Raw genomic sequence first — 26,349 nt, 5'->3', positions numbered from 1 at the left:
GATTTCCGTCTTCTTTGAATTTATTTTTTGATACAGCCGGCAGAGAAAGGAAGAAAGGGTGACGCTTTCTAGGGAGTGGCTGGACCGACCTTTTCCTATCACATCCAAAGCAAAGCTGCCCGCTAAGTAACGAGAGGCATCATTAGAGGCAGCAGGCATTCACTGCTGGAGCCACCTATAATGTTGTATAATGAATAATCCTTTAAGACTTGTGGCTTAATAAGATTTCAATCAAAACCTTAATTAAACATAGAGCAGCAGCCTCTGCGGCATGCTAGGAAATAAAATAAAGCAGTAATGCCAAAAAGAAAAGTGGCATTTAGTATGGAATGTAGCACAGATAATGATTCTTTCTGGTGTCTGCCATAGTCGCGAGGCATGGGGGAGAGTCGCTGAAGCTCTTGCCAAAGCCGACTGAAAGTAAATAAAAAACATATGTTTCATATATTTTCTTTCAAATTTGTTCTTGGTGCGCTGCGGAAAATGTCATCCAGCTCTGATAAAACAACTGCTGCTGCTGCTGCAGCTCCTACAGATGATGGAATTCATAAATACATCCTCTTCTCATCTTTTAGGGTGACATGCAGAATCATCTCTTGCATGCATTTATTGTATTTTCCAGAATTAAAGAAACCAAAATGTTATGGTTATTAAGAACTCAACGATCCATATCCTTTTTCCTGGGATTGGTGAATTGGGCAGAGCTCTTCAGCACATTACTTTCAACGCAGTCCAACTTTTAATGTGTGCAGATTTGCACCCATTTGACACATTTTCCCCTTTGATAGTTTCTTTCCTTTTGACTGGCAGCATTTTTTTTACTTACTTACTCCAGTAAGTTAAAGCAAAGCTGCTTCTGCTATCTTCTCGAGCAAATACTGGTAGCACGAGGCCCTGGTGGATCGTCTGTCTGTCGCGAGCAGAATACACACAGGTTTCCACCGCGTCATCAAATGTCCTTTCCTACTTTCCTGCTGCGTCTTTCACTGCCACTGGTCAGTTACAGTCATGTGATTATGGCCGTACCAAGGTGAGGAGTAGTTCTCCCCTGGTCAGTGGAAAGAGTTGACCCAGTGTGAGGAGTTAAACCAGCACAGAGAAGTAAAATCCTGTCTGTCCTGGTGATGAGTTACCCAGCAGAGACAGCGCAGTGTTTTTCTCAACAGGACCCTCGTCTTTGGTTTGTCTGAGAGCGCTGTCCTTCCCTGCCTCTGCCTTGATTGATGCTAATGTGCTTGAAGAGTATTACATGCAAATAAGGTCGTCACTCTTTCATAAAAGCAATCAGGACTATTTTCCTTTTGTACAACTGCGTCAACCTCCAGAATCACGTCCGGGCTGCTTCTCAGCAACCTAGGCGGGGAAATCGGGCACAAGTGGGATGGCTGTGAGCTGAAGGCGAGTGAAGCGAACACGTCAGCCGCATTTTTGGCCACTCGGTCTGACTCTGGACGACTTCAGGCTTCAGTAAGCAGCAAGTTAAAAAAAAGAAAAATCAAAAGTTGAAATGACACTTGGCAGTGCTCGAAGATTTTCCGTACCATCTGGGTAGTCGGGCTGGCTGAGGTGCAGGTCGTTGCAGGTCCTGCCAGGGTTGTCCTGGGTGCCCATGGGGAACTTCATCCGCTCAATGTCCTGCTTGAGGTTGTTCAGCGATCCAAAGACGTCCTCCATCCCGTCCATGCCCACGCCGTCCACGCCGTAGTCGACGACGGCCTCGTCTCCCTGCATCTCGGCGTGCCGCCTGTTCTTCCTGGAGGCCTGGATGGGCAGCGACTGGATGATGTCCCCTGGTGGACCCTGCAACACGGACAAGCTCAGTGCCACCAACCAGATTGACCCATGTTGTATACGTCCATTAGGGGCATTTCAAGTTCCTGACAGAAATGTATTTAGTCAACTAACAAAAGAGGGAAAAAGAAAGAAATGGGACATTTTTCAATGTGCCTGTGAAAACTTTTTGATAGATTTTCTCATGAATTAATTCAACAACTAATTTTATAATGATTGTGAGATGAAAAAGAGATATTAGGAACTTGAGCAGTGATGTGTCTGCATGTGATGACGCTATGGCACTTACAGGTGGTCCAGGGGCTCCTACCAATCCAGAGTCTCCCTTCTGACCTTGTGTACCCTGGCAGGAGACAAGGCATCATTGAAAAAACAGCATTCTCATCAACAATGTGAAGAAAAAAACAACAACTTTTAAGTGACAGACTGAAAAAAATGAAAATCTGACTCACAGTCGATCCCTTGGAGCCTTTCTGGCCTACAGCACCCTGTTAGAAACACAAAGAGACGCTGAGAGATGACAACAGTCACCCTGTTAGTGAGGAGATCAGTGGGAGAGAGAACTTACAGAGAGACCAGGAGGACCAGGAGGACCCAGAGGACCAGAAGAACCACCAGCACCCTGAAAGCAGAGGATGAGTCATCGCTCAAAATGAATCTGCGGCATTTTGTGGATGTTTAAGCTGGAAATATCGGCTGATGTATGTGAGCACTTTTAGTTTCAACATCAGGAGCCTCGCGGATAACATGTTTACAAACTGTGGCCTGAGCCAAACAACATTTATTCAGTGAATAAGTGCAACAATAAGTCAGAGTGCTGCACTCGTCACAATTCAAACACTCAAATGCACATAATGGCTCTTTACCGTGCACCCAAAGTGACCTGCAGTAAGATGACTGCATATGAGATACGACGCTCTTAAAGTAGAATCCCCCCCCCCCCGGGCACGGAGGCAGCGCTAACCTTTTGGAAAAGTCAAGTGCGCCTTCACCTCGCACATACATTTATGCAGACCGCCGAAGCTCACGACGCGCCGCGCTCCAGCGGGGGAATATTTCAGAGGAGCGCGCTGACGCGGAGACGGAGCGACTTACCGCATCACCCTTGCCACCGCCGGTGCCCTGAGGTCCTGGCAGACCCCTGTCTCCCTTCTCCCCGGGCTCACCAGGGGGTCCGATCAGACCGATCAGACCTGGGTGACCCTGCGGCACACAAAAGCAAGAGAGGAACAGAAGCTTTAGGGATGCAATGTGTCCAAGTCAATATTTCTGCGGCAATAATTCTGTTTAAACTTGATCATCATTCATCACGTGTGGTAAGGGATGAGATGATTAGACACTCTGGGGGGGGAAAAGGCAGCCAAAGGTTTCGACTCAGTGGCTGCCCAGCTGACCTCAGTGCTTACTCATGCCAGCCTATTAATAATTAAGGCGTTTATGGCAGTCGTCATATTTAACAATGGCGCTCTTTTTCAGCACCTGCTGCTCGGCAGAGTTATGGCCATCTGTTTCCGAGCCCGCGCTGGCAACAAACCAATGACCATTAGAAAGATGGTATTACTGAGCTTATACATATTCATCGGCCGCATTGAATCAAAGTGAAAGCCCCTCGCAGAGCGGCGCCTCTCCCCTCCGCTGCTCTCCGAGAGAGGGGCGGGGGGGCGGGGGGCAGGCGACGAGGCGCAATCGGCCCCAGATGTTTGCATCGCCAGCCGAGGACGCTTCAGATACGTCGCAGAGGCAGATATGAGAAATGCACAATAAAGCCGTTTGAGATTAGCATCGTAATAATGTCTTGCCTTCTCTCCCTTGAATCCAGAGTCACCTTTCATACCGAGGAGTCCAGGGGGTCCCTGAGGAGGTGAAAAGAATCAGATTGTCAAGAGTAATATGCAAAGAACTTTATTGTGCCGCAGATCTCTGCATCTCCAAATATCTCTTGTTTATCCCGGAGATTCTGAGTATATGAGGAATACAAGTGAGGCGGGATGAATGACAAGCATTCCCTCCGACAGAAACCTGGTTGACGTCATGGATAACAACGCAGGTCCAGTTACAAACAAGGGGAACATATATTATTGCTTTAAAATTTCATCAAAGTTGAATAAAAATAGTAAAAAGAGCTGATTATGTGTATTTTTTTTTTTCTTGGTGCCGCATGGCAAACAAAACAATCATTGTGTATGTGTAAGAAGCAAGTTGAAGGGACGGCTTACGAGAGGTCCAGGAGGGCCGTCTTGGCCAGAGGCACCAGGGAGTCCTTGTTCACCCTGACACAACACAAAAGAAACAAACAAAAAGTTAAAAAGAAAAGTTTTGGATGACATGACACTATGTTGCAAATGCAGAAACATTTGCATTTCAAGTGCTAAGGTTGTTTGACTGGTACTTGCAGCAACAGAATAGCAGAACATGGCATTTCAATCGTGGTGTTTTCTATGTACTGCATGTGTCAATTACTTCACAAATTGAATTGTGTTTTATTGACTATAGAAGGGATGTCTAAAACACTCATAGACATAGAGAAACGGTACTTACCACAGGACCGGGGATCCCCCGCAGGCCCTCAGCACCAGTCTTTCCAGGAGGCCCTTGAGGTCCCACAGGTCCAGTTTTCCCAACAGCACCCTCTGCTCCACCTTCTCCCTGTTACACATGACACCAAAATAACAATGACTCTCTGTTCCAGAATGCAAAAACTGCTGTCTTCTTCTTTCTCATATGATTTTAACTTCATGCTATAATTGTTCATCCTTTTGCAGGAAACTGAAACAAAGTTGGGGGGCATCAGTCAAAAAACCTGCAATCTACAATGCTCCCGACAGAAATCCCCGCAGCATTTAACTGAGGGGACAAAAAAAAAAAAAAAAAGAGTAAAATATCTCTTGAGAGTTTCACCAACACCTTAATCTGTTTGACAATCCCCTGAATCCGCAGCATGTTTGATATTTTGCAAAGACCTCCTCTCACAAAACACTGATAAGAAAGGATTGGAGGATTTGCGACATCCGAGCAGATGAAAAGTGCCCGGATCCGAAGCGCTGTCTCCCAGCCAGAGCACGGTGCTCCCTGTGTATTGAAGTCCCGGAGATGTCATATCGGCTCACCTCGCAGGAGGAGGGGATTAAATTGCTCTGACAACCAATTAGGCCTTGATTTGAGGATCTAGCACCGCCACACAGGCTTTGTCTTGTCGCCAGCACATCAGGCCTAATCCTTTTCCTCCATGCAAACACAATGTGTGTGTGAGTGTATGTGTGTGTATGTATGTGTGTGTTTGTTGCAGAGATGGAACGAAGGGATGAGCGTGGCCATTTCTGAGATTGTCATATTTTCAGTATCATCTCTGAGCGAAAGGAAGTCCTGCAAATATTGACACTAGCATGTTGTGCCCAGCAACAAAGCACGGACAGAAAACAGACTCGTTCCGCTTTTAAAACGCATTTGTCATCTTTGCAAATAATAAGAACTAATCTGGGGCTAAAGCATAAATGTTGTCCCGGGCAGGATATTAGAGGAGGAGCTATTGGAACCGCTGCCACTTTTTCTTTGAAGACCATCTGCCGGACATCCATCATCACAGAAGCTTTCACGCAGTTTGGTCTAGCAGTCGTCTTTAAAAACAGAGGTATCACTCTGATTATCTATTTTTAGCCACTTCTGTGTAGGTTCTGCGTGGAGCTCTGTCTTTCCATTTCTGTGATGTTTATTTTGCCCAGGTTGCACATTTATGCAGGCGCTGTGACGGACGAGAGCTACCCAAGGATTAGAATTAGAGCGGGGGAATTATTACTGACTTCGAAAGTAATTTTTGAAAAATAAAAGTATCTGGAAAAGAAGAGACTGAGAGAAAGGAAGTTATGTCCAGTTTTGAAACGTGTCATTAGATTTACATTTCATAACACAGAGCTCTCTGGAAACCTTTCTACAAATATAAAGTCGATGAATGCCAACACTCTTCGGTTTCATGGAGAAATTGTTAGAACATTGATTTTCATTTATTGATTTGAGGGTCAAAAACGTGTGCAACTGTGTGCGAAATGGTCCATCAATTCTACACACACACACATATACTGTTGTGCGTGCATGTGTTCAATATTTGGTGTGACAGCCTCATGGACACTGACTGTTTAAGCCAATTTTTCAGGCAGACAGAAAGTGAATTACCTTTGATCCCTTTTCTCCTTGTCTGCCTTGTGGACCTGCTGCTCCGGCGGCTCCCTGAGAAAAGCAACAATACATGGCAATTATAATTTGGTGAATAAAGACTTCAGAACAATAAAATAAATAAATAAATAAATGAATGATAATACCTCAAACATTTCCTAATATAAAAACCTTTTACAAAAATCCACCACTAATTATGCCACTTCACCAACGCTTTCTGACAAACCCAAATCAAATTGGCAAAAGTCCACTCTGTACAGCTTTTTTCCGCCTTGCTCCACTTTTCAACCAACGATTGTCTGAGAAAACCTCCTGTTTGCCTTGTTTTGCCCCCTTCCAAACGAAAAACCCAGTTTTTCGGCTGAAGGCTGAGAACAGAGGGCTAACTCTGATCTGTTAGGGAGTTTGACTTTGGACAATTAATCCGCTTGTCACAATGTGGGCTGTGTCGCCCAACAAAAATGAAACAGTATGTTTAAAAAAAAAAAAGAAAAAGAAAAGATGTACGGTGGTGAGAACAGCAAGCAAAGAGAGCAGCAATGTTTTGGAGATAAAAGCCGAGAGGCCAGATTTAGTTGGTCATGTAGAGGGGAGGACAGTGAGTAGGCGGAAGACCACAGAGGAGATTTATGGATGCAGTGAAAGAAGAAACAACGTAAACTGTTGTGAGACAAGAGAAAGCATGGACAGGGTTAGATGGAGGCACGTGATTGGTTTGTTGTCACTCCTGAAGGAAACAACTAAAAGAAAAAGTAGAAGAAAACAACGCATTGGTAGTTCTTCTCCGAACTGGACGTTCTACAACATTTTTCTTTTTTTTTTTGTCAAGTGGTGGTTTCCGTACGCTGATTGTTGGCCTGATGCGCGCACTGACCTTGAGTATTTCTAAAGTGACAGGGCGGCGCAGGACCAGACAACAGCAGCGATGCGAGCGCACTGGCCTACATTCCAAACATAGCGAGCGAGAAGCACAACAGAGTTTTCACCAACAGCCCCTGGTCCCGACCTTGTAAGTGGGCTGTCATGTGCCATTAGAAAGCATAATCAAATACACCAAAGAAAGGCCACCAGTCTCCAATGTAGGTTATGAGCGCTGGCAACTGTGTTTGTGCATTAGCGTCTGTGTGTGCGCGCGTGTGCGCGTGCGTGCACACTAATGTAGTCAGGCAGCCACATGCATCAACGGGCAGCGAACTGGAGTCAATTCTGAAGAGACATTAGCAGAGATGTGGACTCTGAACAACCTGGGAGGACGGAGGAAAACTCTTAAAGCAAAGTTCATTGATATGGACTTGGGACTGGGCTCTAATTTGTTTCACTCGCCCTTGTCACAGGGACAATATCCCAAGGTAAATAAATCGTAGACAGAGAAATTGCTGACTTCCACACATTTTTAGTTGAGCCAATGTATTACGGAAGCGTGCAAGCTGCTGCTGCTTGACAAGGGAGGAGAACCACTGCGAGTTCCCCTCAGTAATTAGAGCAATTCTACACCGCCAAGGCAGCACTGTAAATCTTAAAAATAAAATAAAATAAAAATAAAAAAATAAATAAAAAAATAAATAAAACAGCTGATATTTATCATCATCATTTTAAATCTCCCTGGTGAGCTGAACTAAGATTTTGTGAATTATTTTCTATGTAAAACAATGGCAACGAAAAGCACTTAAAATGCTTCACTTCTCCAGTGGCATGCATGCAAAATCAGAGGGGTCATGAGAAGATGAATGATGACAAACAGGCAGTTTTGTCACATAAACATGTGCCATTGTTTCTGCAACGTGACTAGTGGTTATTTCAAAGCACGTCTGGACTGACACATAGATCAGCCACTTGTCTACAATGTAGCGACGTCAAGTTGGCGCACAACACAGTCATTTGCATTATTGTATTATGATAGAATACATGATGTTTTTTTTTGAGGGTGCAGCTGCTGGCGAGCTGAAAGCATGTCAGCTGAAGTTTGACATGACGTGCGGCGCCACGGACCAGAAAACAAAGTGACGACTTCATTTCCTGACATTAATGGAAACCTTCATTCATTCCTGTCGCTGCCACATTGCTGCCAACACAGACTCCGGAGATCACAGCATTCTACTGGATCAAGATCTGAATTTCAGTGATGAGCCACTGAAGACTCAAATCAGAGTCAGGAATGACGTCACATCTGTATTTCAGCTGTGAAGCTAGCATTGCTTTCTATTAGTGGATCACTGTCTCAAGGTAGAATTTCTACTAGCAAGGCAAAACATAACTCAGTGGATAACAAACAACTGTGTGAAGTATATTGGATTTAAAACTTTCCAAAAATAAATTGAAGTCAGAGTTAAAAAACACCCCAGTGACCCACAATGTCACATCTTGGAACTCTGAGAAACTTCTCTTCAATAACACTTCTATCTTAATTTGAAATCCAAAAACATAACGCTTCCATGAACTTTATCCCCCTGCTGTGGCAGCCAATCCAGATCAGCGCTGATAAAACACAATTTATTTAGAAGAGTTTCATGCATTATTTTGGAAACGTACGCACCCTTTTGCCAGGAGGTCCTGGTACTCCAGCCTCCCCAGATGGACCAGGAGGGCCCTAAATTAAACAGATGAACAATTCATTTTCAAAACACTGAGGGAAATAAATCTTGGGACTGATCGTGATTGCGCCTGATTGTACTTTATGTTGGAATTGTTGTATTTAGAGTTAGCCTTACAGGTTGTCCAGCATCTCCATCATCTCCTTTGTCACCGGGTAAACCATCAATACCCTGAAAACAACAACAAAAAAACAAAAACAAATGTCAAACATCATGTAGCATGATATATGCTGTTTATTTTTTTTATTAATTTATCTTTTTCTTTACACAATTTGTGTCAAAGACCTTTCTGTGGTGAATCACAACCAGAGACACAGAACAAATGATCAAAAACACATGTGGAGAACTTACAGCAGTACCAGGCTCACCAGGTGGACCTGGGTCTCCCGGGAAGCCGACGGGACCCTACAGACAGAACGAGACAACAAGACACTGAGCTGCACTGTGCGTTGGCGGCAGCTTGAACCGAGCGCAAGGACTCAGTGAGCGACTCAAACACAACAATGACCAAGTTCTGCCATCCAGCCAACTTACAGGGTTACCCTTTGGACCGTCATCTCCAGGGGGTCCTCTGGCACCGGCGGGTCCAGCAGCGCCAGGTGGGCCGCTATCTCCCTTCTCACCCGTCTCGCCTCTGAGGCCCTGAGCAGGAACATGTCAAGAGTGAGCTCTGCAACCACGTAATTATTCATGCAGCAAGACGGGACAAATGTGTTGTTGCATTGCTGCTGTCGGCATCGGCTACTTCTACTGTGTATAACTGAATGAATGTATGAAACTGAATGGTGAAGTTTTTTATTATTTGGAAGATATTTGGTAGATATTTGGAGCTTTGAGCTTTGCAAAAACAGACTTGGCACCACTTTTTTTAAATCCTAAAATAATACATATTTTTGTTGTTCCGTTATATATAATTAAATACATTGCATCGCATACACAACTGGACAAATTTGGATGTCAAACTGATTTGTGCAAACAAACTGAAGTTCTCATTTCAGTTTACGATAATAAAGAAATCATGTGTGGAAGAATGCATCGGCAAACTGGGCCACGGGCAAGTTTAGCAGGAAGTGGACAGAAAACCTGCTTCTGACCCATTTTGCCAAGCAACAAGTGTCATGTTCTCGCATCAGCGCCGTGGTACATGGCTACTGCAAGCCTCTTTATCATTTACTATCAACATATAATAATTCCAGCAAGCTCAAATCAAGCTGTATTACATCACTGATGCTTTACATATGATGTAGGTAATGACTATGTAAGTGAGTGTTACAGTAGGAATAGAAATAGCGCCACATATATATTAACTGTCACAACACAACTCTTAGTGTCGAATAGCAGATTTTGCTGTGAGGTCAGACTGACAGACACCATTATCAGTAGATGCGTCTCAGTGATGACTGTCTTCAGAAAAGCATCTGTACATGCCTGCATGTAGAAATCAGGACAAGAATAGAAAGAGAGAGCTGGACTGCCAGATGATAAACCAACCAATGAAAACTAAATGTCACGTAAACATAAAGAAGGAAAAAGTTATACTGGCACTACAGATTAATTCTGCCCAGCCAGACTGCATGTCAAGCTTTTTTTTTAGTTTTTTTTTTATTGTTTTTTTTTTTTTTTTAAAGCTAAGGGGTGGCTCATCACAACATTCTACTTACTGGAATACCAGGCTCTCCACCTGGGCCCGGGTTTCCAGCTTCGCCAGTTTCTCCCTGTTTTGAAAAAGAAAAGTCTGGTCATTTTCTACACCTTAAAGCAAAAGAATATCAATTAGCCCAGGAGCTGAGGAGCTCATTATTTAAGAACATCCCAAAGATTTTAGATGGACACATTGTTTCTCACCTTCTCACCAACCGCTCCCGCCGAACCAATACCCCCTGGTGGACCTTGTGCACCCTGTGGACACAAGTGAAGAAGGGTGGTGAGGTTACTTTAGTCCACAGGGTGGAGAAATTACTTTAAAGTCTGAAACTAAACTGAAATTTAGAAGTATGGAAGGAAGTGAACAAAGAACAAAAACTTACGCTGGCGCCGCCGGAACCCTGAGGACCTCTGGGTCCAGGAGGACCAGGTGGACCCTGTCAGGAAAAGAAACAGTTAATTACATGTGTTAACAATGATGTACAATTGATAATGCTTCCATCTGCATATATCACAACAACAGCCAGTATCATCTAATGAGGAGGTTAGGAGAAGGCCGAAATAGAAAACAGTAAAAACAAAATGTTGTGATGTCCTCCACTGGGAGTGACGTCTGCCCTTTCATTGGATTCTTTTGTTTTCAAGAGACTAGTTCTTTCCCAAACTCAAGAGACATTGAGGAGATCTTCAAAACGAACAACACAATCTCCCTCCACGTCCTCTGGTACGTGGGAAAAATGTTGAAATCACCGGCAAAGAGAAAAATCCACAGCAGTTTAAATCTCACCATGGCTCCAACGTCTCCGTTCTCTCCCTTTTCGCCGGGGGGTCCGGGCAATCCCTGCGAAGGAGACAAACAAACACTCTGAGCTTCAAAGAAGGGAAGGTCATGTGCAGCAGCACTAAACTGTTGGTCATGAAAAAAAAAAAAAAATCCACAGACATGTAAATATGTGTCTGTGGAGCTCATTAACAATTTTGAAACAATGTCAACGGGATGCTATGTGACGCAAAACACATTACGATACGACACAATACGAACAGAGCCCCTGAGTGTAAACACACAATTAGTCAGAAGGGACACCTATTATAATTAAAAGCTACAGGAGGTTTGTGGATAATCAGCCGCTATGTAAATTACAGGCTGGGAGCTCCATCCATACACGTCTGGTGGAAACTGTAAACAAAAGGCAGGGCTGCTAATATATTCTGCTGACGAATATTTGCTTTTTTCAACAAAACAGTTTAAACCCAAGCTGGGGGAAAAAAAAAAGAAAAAGTAAGGGTGCGTCAAGCCCACTGTAGCGCTCACTGTAGCCTCTGTTGTCTCTCTGGATAAGCGCAGTCGATAGGTTTGTTCTGCTAAGTTTGGATGATGGCGCGCAGCACAATCAATAAGGCGGCTGAGAGCGGCAGCGGTGATAAGTTGCTCTGAAATCAGAGCGACGTGAGCATCGATCATTGGCACCGCACGTGTGTACTCGCGGCTCATTTGGCTGATTTACTGTACCTTTGTGATTGCAGCCGGAGCTAATTTATAACGCCGGCGTTTGGGCCGGGACTACGGTCGCAGCGGTAATGGACGAGGGCGCGAGGAATGGAGAAATAAATAAATAAATAAGTAAATGAATAAACAAGGCATCAACTCATTTCATGTGCAATGTTTCCATATGGCGGTCTGATCTCCTGATTAATGCAGGGCCTGTTGGTCTACAATGGATTAGGCTGCTGTACGTGTGCAGTGAACAAAGGCACAACGCCGGACACATCAGTCAATGGTGTCAAATGTTTTGGCATTTTTGCACTGTTTCCTCAACAATATATCGGCTGCAGGGACACCCCAGTGTTATTATTAGATGTGATGTTTCCTGTCGGCTACCTTCACATCTTAACCTCCCCACTCTGAGACCCAGCAGGGGCTCCGACGTGCCGCGGTGAACATCATCCACAGAGCAGCAGCCAAACCCAAGCCTTTCATTCCCACAACTCTTCAAGTCAAAAATCATTAAATGCTCCAGATAATTGAATTGAGGAGTCGGGCTCGCAGTGTCTGCAGCCATCTACTGAAGGGCAGCTTAGCCAAACATAATTAAAAGAGTGGAGACGAAGTGCATTATGCCCAATTAAAAGCCAATTGCATTTAATAACAACGTTATCTGGCCCTATTGGCCAGGAGGACTTTGCTATAATTTCATCCTCGCTGAGTTCACGGATAATTGACTTTGAGACATTTATAAGAATCTCATTTATGTTAATTTTGCCCATCCAGAACCTTTTGTATGGGCCTCGGCCAAGAAAATGCTTCACTTTTTATTTATCCCTTAGTTGTGTTCACAGGAAAATTAAGCCAAGTAGTTCAAAGAGGACTGACATGACAATTAGCAAGAAGAAAAAGTGACTACACAGATTCATTTTTCACACAGTTAAGCGCAGTGGATGTTCTGCACACATCCGTTACACATCCTAAATTTTGGGAAATTCTTTGACTGTCCAACGTCGGTCCACATAAAGGTTGTTAAAATATAAAATCTCTTTGACGAGCTCCCATTCCTTTAGTTAGATCTAGTGAGTTGTGCTGCTCAGCCAGTGGCAGCCAGCTAGACGCTGCTGTCCTGACTGGGGAAGCGAGCACAGGACTGTAGTGCGACTAACTGATAATTAGCGGCTGAATACACATCATCCGTTCATGGCAGGTCGCTTCAGTTCTACATGAGCAACTTCTTTCAAATCATCCGCCTGCCGTGGGCATGACGTGCGTTGCCATCATTAAATGATTAAATCAACTGTCAAAATGTACTGGGCGGAGGCTAAATGTTGCCCTGTCAACAACACACTACCCTCAGTCTTTTTCTTCTTTAGAGCTGGTTAAGCTTCTTGGATTGGATTTAGAACGTCTTTAGACAACACAAAAACAAACAAAAATATTAACAATTAGTCATTTTATAACCCTCGACTCACAAGAAGAACCTCATCACAAAATTTTGAAAACATTTCATTTTTAATTATCAATTTGCAAAAGAAAGGTTGCATTATTTCCTTTAAAGGTCATAGTCTATTGGGAAACAGTGGAGCTAAAATCAGCGCATGACTCAAAGAAAAGCAAAAAAAAAAAAAAAGACTAAATCTATCCATCTATTACCATTACAAACGAGCAAACAGCCACAGATCAATGAGCGCTGAAGTGGAAAACAAAACTGTGGGTCGTTTATTGATGGGAGGCCAGGAACATCACGCTTTTGCTTTAGTTTTTAATATGCACAGTCAGTGTCTGTACGGGTGGGAGCGGAGGGGGATCGGCTTGTTTTCATGGCTCGACCGCTTCGGGAGTCGTGGCTTTGACGAGGGAACGCGAGAGCACGCCAAACTTCGACTGGAACCGACTAGCGGGCCATTTCAGATCAGAACAGTGGTGCAAATAAGGTGGAATTTACTGCACTTATTTACAAGCCATTGGCTGGTTGGAATATCGCATCCCGAATGGACAGACACAGTCTGCCTCTGGTCTGGCTGCACTGCATTAAAATAGCATAGTGAGGGGGTGAAAAAACCAGCATCTGCCCTCTATTAATGCAGTGGCAAAGTGCCAAATGCAAAAACGCTGGGCGAGGTGATGGATTTTTAGCACTGTCTATGCTGTATTGAAGTCCTTGGGGGAGGTGGTGGTGGAAGAAAAGCATTATTTGCCCAGGAGCAATACAAAGTGCTATTAGGAGCCGAGGCTGCATTAATAAATTATGCCCTCTTTTGATGCAATGTAAATGATGTGAGGGGAGATGAAATGCTGTCGGTTTTTATGAGCTGTGGAGGAACTCGTTTCGCTCCGACCGGCTCCGTCAAGGGAGGGAGAGTGATGTGCGACGGACGTGCGCGCCGGCGCTCAACGTGATCCGGCGCTCGCGTGTTTACGGAAGGAACGAGATGTGCCTGTAAATGAGTCATCGTGTACCGGCTCACCTGCAGTCCGATGGGTCCTGGGAGGCCGGGGAATCCCCTGGGACCTTCGTCTCCCTTCTGGCCAAACATGCCCTGCTGTCCCCTCGGTCCAGCCTCTCCGTCCGAGCCCTGTTGGGTGATCAGGGTTAGTCAATGCACAGGTCTTTATTCTGATCCCACTTAGCCAAGTCTAAACACTGTGAGGTGAGGTCTGTCCATGCACACGGGTTAGGGGAGAGAGTCCCCTCACTGTCCTATGCAAAGATCATTTTAACTACGGATGCGGTGACACCTATTTTTTTTTTTTTTTAAGAACAAAGCGGATTACGAATACTTAAATTTCAGTATTCACCGATATCGATAAGCACTTAGTAAGGCCATTACACATTATAGAATTATTTATTTTCCTCCACAGGTGTTCTGTTTGTTCTGTATTTGAACAACATTGCCCAGAACGTAGAAAACTACACAAGTTTCACTGCAGTACAAACACAAATTTAACAAAATTGTATCAGTGTCGTGGTATCGATTTTATGAGTAGAGTACTCAACCCCGGTTTCAGTATACCGGTACCTGGTACTGGTAACAATATCAGTGCATCCCTAGTTTGAACCACTGGTCTGTATAGAAACAAAATATTCGTAGTTACACTGTTAAGAAGATTGACTTTTTTCAACCGTGTATTTCTTCTTTTTAGACACCCTTTTAAAGTCAGTCTGCAAATGCTTTGATTTGATGTAAACGGGACAAATTGAGGCTGATCCAGCCACTGACTCCCTGCACTGGCTGGCTTTACAGTGTGATAACCGGAGCTGCACAGAGAACGCTGGGCCGTGTTTGAGAGGCACATACAAAGATGCTGACTCCATCTGTGAAGTCAGAGGTGCACAGGGCTGCGGAGGATAGAAGGGGGAAGACTAGAGGGAGCCGACGAAGTGCTGACAAACCGGGAGTTTTCAGTTCAAAAGCATGTCAGCACTTGAAAGTGCTTGTGGAGCTCTGGCCGAGCCCTGGGACACTGAGGCAGGCCTCTGGCTCTGGCGCTGAATGCAGAACAGTTTAGAGGCAAAAGACATTAAGTGATTACAGGTACGGTAACACGTTGGGCTTTGAACTATGGGGGGCGGAGACACGTTGAACCAAAGTTTAAGTTGAACCGGAGCAGGAAGGAAAAACCTGTACGCACAGTAGCTAATATTGGCCAATCACACGCTTGCAACTCATTGCATTCAGGCCGGTGGAAGAGATGACGGTGACTTGGTGAAGTTGGATGCAAGTGTCACAAAGGAGCAAAAGAGGGATTTAAGTGACTTTGAACTTGCCATGATTGCTGTTGGGTTTCACAAACTGTTAATCTACTGGGGTTTTCACGCACAAGCATCTCCAGGTTTACAGAATGGTCCCAGAAGAGTGAGTGAATCCACTTGTTCTCCATTCGTGACATTGTGTGTGTACAGCAATCTGTGACACGGCTGCATTGTTAAAGCTTGTGCCTAACACTACACAGGGACAGTGTGCAAGGCTGTATTCAGCACACGCAGGTTTTTTCAATTACAGAGAAATGTGTCTTGCAAAAAGACAGTGGGTAGTTCATTTGAAAAAATGCCATCAGCAGCAGAATGTGAGCATTCCTTTTTTTTTTTTTTTACTCTCAGCTCTCACTCAGCAATAGGTATAACGAGAAGAAAATCCGACACAGTGGAGTAAAATTTGATAAAGGCACACGTATCACAGCTGCACACAATGATGTACTAAAGCCTCGAGGGACCAAAACAGGCTGAGGGAGATAAAACTTTTAATTCACTTGATGTGAAGCAAGACCAATATCACTAAAACACTTTTAGTCTGAGCACATTTTCTTTTTAAATTGATTTTCTAAATGCTGTTTAAGAAAATCGCTGCCATTTTCCCTTGTGTCAATAATGTCTTGAAATATTCACTCATCAAAACCGCTCATTCTTATTTATGCAGGAGGATGCCGACAAGATCACTTTTCTCCGTATGCCCTGTACTTGCTTTCTGAAGGCATTAGGGGTGAACTTGCCTTTTAAAAAGTTATTTAATTAATGAAAAGAAGGAGAAACTTTGTTGACAATTAGAGAATCCACAATTTCACAATTTATTATTTTTTTGTGGACTGGCGTCACAAGAAGATAGTTGAGTCTGAAAATGATAATTGCAGAAAATCCTGCAATGATAAATACAGCCAAAAAAAAAAAACCCTTCCAAACTAAGCAGTGCAACTCAGTTCTCAATTACCAAGATATGAATACGCACCAGCAGACTGAGTCACCAGGAAAAACAACTGTTAAATAATTTGTTATGCAGCCGGGTGTGCTACCCTCCTGCAACAATCCGCCTCTCCAGGTCTGTTGTAGCCCCCACAGGGCGCTGCAGATGCTGATGTTTTTTTTTTTCTTCCTTCCTTTTTTCATTTATTTATTTATTTTTGCTAGAACTGTTGGTTGTTAAGGACAGAAAATTTACAGCAATGAACTGCTGGTTACCCTCAGGCTGTCAGTTGTTGTAGAAACAGGACTGTTCCAGTTGCAGTAATGAGACGGACCAGTAGAAGAAATTCTGCAGCAAACAAGCTGGTATTCTTAGCTGCTGCTTGGTTTTTTCACAGCTCAGGACACATGAGGTGATTCATGAACGTGACCGAATGATGCTGGGCCATTCTAGATCACTAAGTCTACTTCAATGCAAACAACTTGTGCCACTGAGGGTCCTCTCAAATGCAGCAATAACGGAATAAAAAAAAGCAGAGATGGCAAGAAAAAAAAACTTTGCAAAAATGGAATAATCAAGTACCAGTGCCTTGTATTGATCACTGTGTCTTGTCATGCTTTTTAATCCATCTATTCACTGCAGTTTCAGCGTCATGGGCTTAACAGACTTCATTTGGCTACAACATTCTTGGAGCCCTTTGAAGCCATTTCAATGTGGCCTCCATAAGGACAAATGAGCACAATGTTTTGTGAGTGCTTGAGATGTTGTGAAAAAGGACTCATTCACTATTCAGCCATAGTGCTCCCATAGGCAATTTTTAGGCAGTTTGAAGCTTTGAAATATTTATGATATTCATCGTATACAGAGAACTAATGCTTATATTTCGCAAAGGAAAAAAAAAAGAAAGTCAGAACAAATTGCGAAAGACTCACAGCTGGACCAGGAGCTCCAATCACGCCTTGAAGACCAGCGGAGCCTGGTGGACCCTGAAATAAACATGGAAGAGCACAGGCGTTATTAACTTACTAAAAATAGTTAATTTATTCATGAAGCTGCCAGAAAAATGAATAAGAAGCCATCCTAATTGCACTTTGACAATTAGTTCACACCAGATAAAGCCGCCGTTATCTTCGTGCAGACGGTCCGGCAGAATACAGCAAAGCAATATAACGTTCAGTGTTGATGAGTTCAATTTAAAATAAGCAGCGTTTGTGATGACTAAAACACACTCGGAAAAGACAAATGTACACAACGCGGGAGAAGTAGGACCAAATTCTTTATTGAAAAATAACACGGCGGCACTTTGCTTAATATTTTATTAGCTGCCGACTGTTTGGGGCGAGATAACCTGAGCTGAGTCACTGCAAAATAACCTGTTTGCTGTGATTTATTCAGCTCATTTGGGGAAATCAGCCGCTAAGTTTGGTTTATATTCCTCCACCACTGACGTGAAAACTTATATAGAACTCTGGGAAGAAAAAACACAAAGAAAAACAAGGGAGACCTCACCTAAAATCATAAACAACAGAATATAGATAAAACAACTTACCAGTTCACCCTTGTCACCTTTGCTTCCCTTCTGTCCTGGGCCGCCAACTTCTCCCTGAGGTGCAACACAAACAGCAGAGCTCACATCACTGCTCTCCATCTCTAAAGGCTCTCGCCCTCTTCATGTTTGTGTCAGTTCAATATCTTTAAGTGTCACCTTTAGCGAGATCGAGCAGTAAACATTTCTCGAGAGATTCTAATTTGATTGGCCCTAAAAGACCTTGGGTGAGTGTTTGCAATTAATTGATTGGCTCCCCCTGTCTCACCCCAACCCCTGCATCTCCCCCTCCCGTCTCACCCCCCCCGCCCCGCCCCCGGCGGTGCTCCGACTGGCAAAGCGGTGCGATGAGTGCAGACGTGACCTGGGTTGGAGATTACCAGTGTGGAGATGCAGGGCCGCAGATGAGGGGTTTTGTGCATGGTGCATGTGCTTTGTTTTCTGTACCCACCCCCTACAACACTCCCAACCCACCAAAGCGTCTATGGAGTATTTGTGCTGTTTACCAAATACAAAAATATGATAATAGTCTCATTTTGGACTGGAGGCTAAACAGAGTAGTGGAAAATTGAGTTTGTTTGTGTGCAGTATTTGCAAGTTCAGTATTTTCAATGCAAAAAAAGATATAACCCAATAAAAATAGAAAAATATGTGCAACAGCCTTTTACAAGCAAACATTCTGATTGGACAGGAAGTGCTTCCGCGGGTGCTGACTGCGTACAATACTTAAAGTATCTGACTTATTCATATCAAAATCTGCCGTGACTGTTGGCGTCGAGTCGACAGGAGGCACAGTTAGTGTCTGTATAGGAAGGGCCTCCCTTAAGAACAGAATGAATAAATATAAAAAAGAGGCAATGATTTTCACATTGCGTTGCAATGTCTGCATTTATTCTAGGCTGCGTCATTTTGGGGTTCGCGTTGTGGCCACTGCCATTGTTGACAGACAGAAACACAGAACCTGCAATTAATGTCCTCCTTCTTGTTATGTTAACACATCTCATGTTTTAACAGGAGAAGAACTGCTTGTTTTTAGAGTTATCAAAGATAGAACATGAGCCCAATCGATTGAGTCCAGAAAGAGGCAATCAAGTGAAAGAGAAACAACTTCAGATTGAAGAGTTACATTTGATTTGAAAAATCCACTGATGCACGTCTTTACCTTATCTCCGTCCTCTCCGGGGGGACCCTGAGGACCGGCTGAACCAGGAAGCCCAGTAGGACCTTGGATGCCATCGCGGCCGGCAGGGCCCATGGGACCTTTCTCGCCCTGGGCATTTGTGACATTCGTGAGGAAGTGACACCGGCTCTCTTATGAGAAGGGCTCTCTTATTAGAAGGGCAGGAAATACTCACAGGGCCTCCCTTTTCACCAGCGGGGCCTGGTGGTCCTTGGGGGCCGTTGCGTCCTGTCAAACCAATGGGACCGCCGGGGCCTGCTGCACCTCTCTCTCCAGGAGAACCCTGTCACCCAACAGAAGGCACAGTTTAGGGCATCATGTGGCGGCTGACCGGAAACATCAGCGGAAGAGCGGAAATGTAGCAGGAAATGTTTGCACAAGGACACTTCACTCAGCAAAGTGGCACATTTACAGAAGGTGACAATTAAATGAATCTCTTCAACTGGCGTTCGGGGGCAAAAATCAACATCATCTGATCAGGCGGCTGCCTGAAAGCAAAGGACGGAGGAAGATGCTCCAGATCCTTGTGGGAGGTCTTCTTCCTTCTCCCGGACATTAATGCATCACATTTCTCAACAACTTGTTGTGGTTAATGATCATCACTGAATCCGGAGCCCAAAATCTCCTAAACTGTCAGCACCGTCTTCCATCAAAAGGCCATGACTGCCACTTCCTGCCCAGGGAAGGTCTCAGGCGGCGTTCATGTTCACGGACACACACACACACACACACACACACACACACACACACACACACACACACGCGACTTGGCTGCTGCAGACGCGAGCTGCCACCTGGCTCTCGTGCAGCTGGCCCCATTTCACCACAGTCACACGACTCCAAACCATCATCTCCGTCCCGCCAAGTCCCTCCCCAGGAACAAACATGCAGGCGCACACAATTTTCACGTTCCAATTTTTTTTTTTCCTTTTGGGGTGGGGGGGTGGGGGTTGCTGCATTTTAAACATCCAAACTGAAACAACTGTGCTGATAGAAGAAGTGAAATGCAGAAAATGCACATGTTCCCAGGATGAAACTTTTCATGTACTTATTTTACCCGAACCTAAAAAAAAGGAAAAACGTGGACGCGCTAGCGTGCACGCACGCAGCATTCATACGCTTCTCCCGTGCAGCTCAAACTTTGTCAGGAAAATCGATGGAGGAGAATTTTAGAACTCTTGCGCATGTCGGCCTCCCTTGATGGAGTCTGCCTCCTCCACCCCCGCCCTCCCTCATCTCTTCCCATCTCAAACGCTTCGCAAAAACGGTCCGTCGCGTCTCTTCCACCGACGGCTCACTTTCGAGCCAATTTAAGAGAGCTGTCTTCCCTTTCAACGAGGAAATGGATCGGCTGGTTCAGAAAGCAGAAACCTCAAAAACGTTGCACCCCTGCCCCCTGCGCGCTCGCTCTCGCGTCGTCTCATGTGTGCCGTTGTTCCGTCGTCGACGAGCGGGGCCAATTATTGGGGGGGAGTCTTCTTTTTTTTCTTTTTGCGCTCCACCAACATGTCACCCAGTTCAAAGCCGGCTGCCACTCAGCTTTGCGGCAACAGAGTCATTGCCGGAGGCTCTCTGTTGCGTGTATTGCTAACTCTGAGACTGAAGCAGGAGACCGTGCCCCCGTTTAGCCATTGACTCCCAGCATTGCCCTGATCCTTGGCCGCGCTGCGAGTGCTCCGCCGTGTGACAACGTGCTCTCTGACAATATCCCTGACCAAGATGAATGCTGACTGCGGAGATGCAGCCTTAGATTCCATAATTAAAAAAAAATCATCATCTTATCAAAGAGCACAGTTTCTCCATCACTGTCACAACAGTTGCTATGGTGACCACAAAACACGAAAGGCATTTTGAGACGCTTTCAGGCCTGGATGAGCTAATAGTTCTTGAGTTATCCATTACAACCCTAATGTGCTCCAAAGTGGTGTTGGAACGCCACGGCCCTGGAGCTAATTTTCCAACCCCAAAATATCAAAAGCATCATCCCACTGTGTGAAAATAACATTAAATCAGGCTGTGACGCTTCTTTTTTTTCTTCTTCTAATCAAATGACAGAACTTAAAATTCTGACATTTTAAGTGCTAAGAATTAATCTTTAAAGGACTAATAGGTTTGTCGTTGTCAAGCTAGGTTAATAATCAAAGCCTCACATTAATTCAGAAACACTACATTTATTACAAATGATAATGTCAAAATGCTGCAAGTCTCCCACAGAACAAAGAATATGTGAATTAATTATCTGGCCATGTTAGACCAACAGCATTTAGCAGTACTGCACAGGAGACAGATAAAAGCTATAACACTGTATCTTGCAGCTGTGATTTAAATAACCCTCAACAACTTCTAATACACTTAATTGTTCCAATACAACCTCCAGTTACAACCAAGTTGGTTGCACGTTGGTAGTTAGTTTCGACATCTGGCAACAGAGTTGAGCGCCATAACCATGGTAACGGTTTACTTACAATGGGACCTTGGAGGCCCTGAGGTCCTTCTCCACCCTTCAAGCCACCTGCACCCTGAAAGCAGAGGACAGCAACAGGTTATATCTCATTCAGTGCAGCCCGCCGCCTGGGACCACTGAGCGGAGATCAGTACTCACAGCTGTGAAATGGGCTGTTGAGTGTAAGTGCGCACGTGTGCCTGTGTCTGCACATACACAGAGCAAAAGCAACAAACTGACAGCCAATCTGCAATGTATGAATAATACAAAACAGAGGAAAAATATCAATAGCTGTCATTCTGTGACTTCCAAGTTTCAGAGCACGTGTCTGTAAAACTGCAGCCTTTGATACAGTGAGATCCAATTATCTCATTCAGCTGTCATTTTGGTCATATTTTCCAGTTTTGGGAGAGTAATTTGACAAATAATGTGCAGCAAAGGCAACAATGTAGTCAAATGCCATTCCTCGTCTTCATGTGCTCATTCACAGATACAGTGCACAATTGCACAAGTCAGATTGTGGAAATTGTTTTTTTTTTTAAATAACAATTGTATATTGACATAAACAGCGGCTCTACTTGTAAGGAGGTACCAATATTTTATCAGCTCATATCTTCAGTTGCTAAGAATGATGATCTGCTTGAGGGTTTTTGGATATAGCTTTGACATCATGGGCTCATATAAGTAGGACATCAGAAAACAGGAATCAACATTAACATTACCTGCAGTGTGTATTTTTTTGGCCATTAGATTTTACTATTAATTATAATCCTACACACTGACCCTTTTTCCCCTTGATTTTTTTCGAAGCTACTCAAGCTATAGAAACAGCTGCAAATACTTCATAAAACATTAGGTCAATGAATTGTGAGTAAAAGGCCCAGTGTGTGATATTTAGCAAACAAACAAACAAACAAATGAACCCTGTAGTATTTTACCAATATAAAGCATAGCCATGATGTCATGTTAGCATCAGCTAGCTACTGTTACAAAGGTAGAGTTTTAGCTATTAGCCAGATCCAAGTTCTTGCCATTCTGAGCTACTGTGGAGGAATGTGGCTGACTCCTCGGTGGTCCATCTTTTTCATGCAAATGTTTATTATTAGCAAATTCAAAAAGGTAATTTATACTTGGAGGGTTTATGTAACGATCAAAAAACAAACAAAAACACATTCCAATTGATCCAATTATGGAGTTCCTCTAACCCTACATTTGTCTTCATACCTGAATACATACAGAGCATGTACTGTACATAGGACACAATGGGATATTTCAACAAGAACAGCACTAAAAGCAAATCACATGTATTACTTTGAGATTGTGGTACAACGTCATTAAAACACCCTGAAAAATGAGCCCACCAAGTTAGGACTGCAAAGGTTTTTTGGCGGGGAGGTGCTGAACAAACTAGCCCTCAGAGTGCAACCAGGCAGGTATTTTGTCACTGGATGTGTCTAGAAATGTTCCGAACAGTAAATAATCACAACAACCCAGAGATGCTGTGGCGAAACAACCATAAAAAAAATAGGGTGCTGACACATCACAAAATTTACGTGGGCTGCAGTTCGACTCCACCACTGACAGTGTGTCTCATGCCTCATCAATTATGACACGACCTAATTAAAAGAAAATCTACGTAAAAAAAACCCAACAAAAAACAACAACAGAAAACGGAGATGCTAATGAGCTTTATAACAGATGGAAGGAAATAGGATGACACGCCTCCGATTATGAGGGGTGACCCAGCTTAAGGCTGTCTGTCTGTCTTTTTTTTTTTTTTTTTTGGACCCTTGTGGCCCTTCTCTCTACGTCAGCGACCCACGAGTGGCTACGAGTGCGCTGCTGCTGAATCATAGTGCCGCAAGACTGAGATTGCATATGAAAAAAAAGCACAGTTCACCAGAGGCAGTAAAGACTTTCATTATAATAACTAATTTACAGGCTCCAACAGAGCCGGCGGGCACACGCTGCCAAGCAGGCTCTTCCACTCTGCAGCTCTCCACATTCCCGCACAATGAATTGGAGAGCTGCAAGCAGATTTCTGGGCCGGACACATGAGGGGAAAAAAAAGAAGCTTATTTATTGACTCATATATTGCAACTGTGGCTTTCCTGAAGAAGGGATGAGGAGTGTCTCTGTGTGTGTGTGTGTGTGTGTGGGTACAGCTCCCCATGCCAAACACTATTTATGCATTTATGTGTGTGCTTACTCAGCGCACCTGATTTTGTGGGAATCAGACAGGGATGAACTTTTATGCCCAAAAGGACAAGTGCAAATTCCTGTTTTCACATGGACAGCGTCGCAGGAAGCGAGACTAAAGGTGGCAATCTTTTTTCTTTTTTTGTCCTACTGGTGAACGTGCTGGTGTGTACCACTGCTATGAAGGGGAAAATGCCATCCCTCGGCGCACACGGGAGAAACATAACGGCGGCAATAAGTCTGGGCAGCGCTGTCGTGCGCTCTCTTAATGGTCAGCCTTGAAATGAGCTCCAGCCCCAGTCCCTCAAGCTGATCCTCACTCAGCCTCCCAGCAGCCATATACTTTCACCTTGAACTTTTTCTCACCCATACCCACTACTTTTTCTTTTTTTTTCCCCGAGATTGGAATTGGGTTACGGAGCACGCTCCACGGTGCGTGTGTGGTGCTGGCAAAGTTGAGGGTTTGAATAAGAATCAGAGCGATTCGCCCACTCCTCCCATCGGAAGACAAAGCGGGAATTTCCTCGGAGGAAGGCATCCGACCTCGAACGGATCACCTGTTGAAGAAATCTTCTCCAACCTTGCCGCAGTTGATGTTGAGAAAAGGTCTAGGGTTACTTCTGTGAAGGCCAGTTCTGCACCTTCCAGCCTGGTGCTCTGCCAAGTCCAACATTTGGTTACACAGCAGGTTGTTTTGGCTGGCAATGGCGTTTTTTTTGGAGACAAATTCATTGGGGTGCTGGTAATAACACCTTCTCGCGCCTGTCTGTTAACATGTGGGTGGCCTTTATTTTTACCATGCCTCCTGGAAGACCTCTTGCACCCTGGAAGCCCTTCAGGCCAGCTGGTCCTGGCTTGCCGCTGTGACCCTGAGGACCTGGATCACCCTACAAAGGAAGGAGGAAAAGGAAAAGAGAAAAAAATTAAAAAATATATATATATTTTTTCTAAACACAGAAATGTTATTAGCAAAGCTATAATTGCTTTGGGTGAAATAAAACAATGAGAGTGATAAAGCAAAAAAAACAAAACAATTCAGGTGATTGATCTGCTTGACACAAAGCTGAAATTACACCTGACTATGTGAGGAGAGCAACAGCAAAGTGATGAAGAGTGCAGGCGCAAAGTGAGTAATTTGGAATGTTTCTTTCTGCTTATCGACTTTGTTTCTTTCTTTTTTTTTTTTAACAAGTAAGGACTGAGGAATAATAGCAGTGAGTGTGGACCACACAGTTAACTTGAACACCCACTCAACCGCTCCGAGAGCACCATCCCATCATTACTGCACGCTGTAATCCTTCTCCACTGAATAAGTACTCCTACCCAGCCCCTCTGAAAAGTTGCGCTAAATTTTTTAACCTTTGTAAGCCATACATTTTTCACAATAGGAGCGCAGCATTGTTGAAGGAGATAAATGGCATAAAACATGACACAGCAAGAAGGCGCAGGTTTGATAAACATCGGCCCGAAAGATGTTAAAGAGGAAACGCGGGCCGGCGAGGTGTTTGCCCTGCTGAAAACCACGACATTTTGCAAACGGCGCCGTGGCAGCCAGTTAATCAAACAAGCGGCAGATGCACGCAGAGACGTCCACGGCCAGCACGCTGGTGTAGCCGGAAGTCCTTCGGAAAAAGAAACGAAAACGAAGCATGGTGCAGACACTGCAGGTTTAGGCTAGCGTTTCATAAATCAACAACAATTACACGCAGCCAACTGAGAGCGAAGCGTCCGAGTACCAGCGCTGTCCACAGAGAAATGATCAGTGGCGAGCTTCGTCAGGCTCGCCGACTGGTGTGCAGAGGCAACAGCAGCCCTTTGTCTTTAAGTCGTGCTTTGTAAGTGAACAAGGCCTCTATTTTTTGTTGTTTGGTCTTACGCCATTCATGCATATTCTTATTTTTTTGCTGGTAGCAAACAAAGATGTCTTGGTCTCCATTTTTGTGTCGGAAAAATAATCTATTTTGTTGTTCAAGCACTTTGAGGATTTTTAGACTGTTATAGACCAAGACGGAGAACCTCGCACAATTATAAATACATAATAAATAAAATGTGTATTCTTTTCGAGGGGCAATATGCTGTAATGCCTGTTATTCTACTTCTACAGCTTCTAGCATATGTAATGTTGTGTTCGCTTAAAACACCTGGTCATAATGTAGCATTGAAAAACTCATTTGACTTATTTACCTTTCCACCTTCTTTTCCAGCCGCTCCAGGCAGACCTTGCTCTCCAGGTGGACCAGGGGAGCCTGGGTGCCCTCGCTCTCCGCTAGGTCCTACATCTCCAGTTGGACCCTGTCAAGGAAATTAGATATTTCTACAGTGGCAAAAAATGTTGCTCCACCTTTTTTTCCCCCCGAAGAGATAATTAAGCCATGGCGAATTAGATAATGTGTTCAACTCTGTTAAACATCTTTTGATTTTTACATACTCATATTCTCTCCCATTCCTAATTTGGGTGTCAATGCATCCCTTCCAACACAGCCAAAAAGCCATTTAAAATTCATTATGAGAGCATGTGATGCATCCTGATTAAACTTGTGCATTTTGGGATTGTCTGATTTTAGAATCCGGCTGCAGACACGGGTAAATAATTGAACTCTAGTGTCTCTGAACAGCGGAACAC

The 26,349-nt window shown here is 44.2% G+C and overlaps 1 protein-coding gene across 5 annotated transcripts in view; it reads right to left on the bottom strand.

Moving 5' to 3' along the window:
* Positions 1-26,349, bottom strand: part of LOC142885473 (collagen alpha-1(XI) chain-like) — a 95,335-nt gene that overhangs the window by 3,021 nt on the left and 65,965 nt on the right. For all 5 annotated transcript variants that reach the window (XM_076021948.1, XM_076021946.1, XM_076021949.1 and 2 more), the window contains 25 exons: positions 25,911-26,018; positions 24,524-24,613; positions 21,550-21,603; positions 19,260-19,367; positions 19,067-19,174; positions 17,908-17,961; positions 17,291-17,344; positions 14,148-14,255; positions 10,981-11,034; positions 10,577-10,630; positions 10,395-10,448; positions 10,211-10,264; positions 9,084-9,191; positions 8,901-8,954; positions 8,667-8,720; positions 8,492-8,545; positions 5,959-6,012; positions 4,330-4,437; positions 4,008-4,061; positions 3,591-3,644; positions 2,887-2,994; positions 2,360-2,413; positions 2,244-2,279; positions 2,081-2,134; positions 1,542-1,800 (listed from right to left, as the gene is read on the bottom strand). In XM_076021948.1, coding sequence (XP_075878063.1) covers positions 1,542-1,800; positions 2,081-2,134; positions 2,244-2,279; positions 2,360-2,413; positions 2,887-2,994; positions 3,591-3,644; positions 4,008-4,061; positions 4,330-4,437; positions 5,959-6,012; positions 8,492-8,545; positions 8,667-8,720; positions 8,901-8,954; positions 9,084-9,191; positions 10,211-10,264; positions 10,395-10,448; positions 10,577-10,630; positions 10,981-11,034; positions 14,148-14,255; positions 17,291-17,344; positions 17,908-17,961; positions 19,067-19,174; positions 19,260-19,367; positions 21,550-21,603; positions 24,524-24,613; positions 25,911-26,018 — 1,951 coding nt within the window. The remainder of the gene's footprint in view (positions 1-1,541; positions 1,801-2,080; positions 2,135-2,243; positions 2,280-2,359; positions 2,414-2,886; positions 2,995-3,590; positions 3,645-4,007; positions 4,062-4,329; positions 4,438-5,958; positions 6,013-8,491; positions 8,546-8,666; positions 8,721-8,900; positions 8,955-9,083; positions 9,192-10,210; positions 10,265-10,394; positions 10,449-10,576; positions 10,631-10,980; positions 11,035-14,147; positions 14,256-17,290; positions 17,345-17,907; positions 17,962-19,066; positions 19,175-19,259; positions 19,368-21,549; positions 21,604-24,523; positions 24,614-25,910; positions 26,019-26,349) is intronic.

The sequence above is a fragment of the Nelusetta ayraudi genome, unplaced genomic scaffold (genome assembly GCF_046127955.1).
Source record: "Nelusetta ayraudi isolate G7.1 ecotype Tasmania unplaced genomic scaffold, CSIRO-AGI_Nayr_v1 ptg000011l, whole genome shotgun sequence".
Lineage (NCBI taxonomy): Eukaryota > Metazoa > Chordata > Actinopteri > Tetraodontiformes > Monacanthidae > Nelusetta > Nelusetta ayraudi.
The sequence above is the reverse complement of the archived record's forward strand: the minus strand, read 5'-3'. Positions and strand labels throughout refer to the sequence as shown.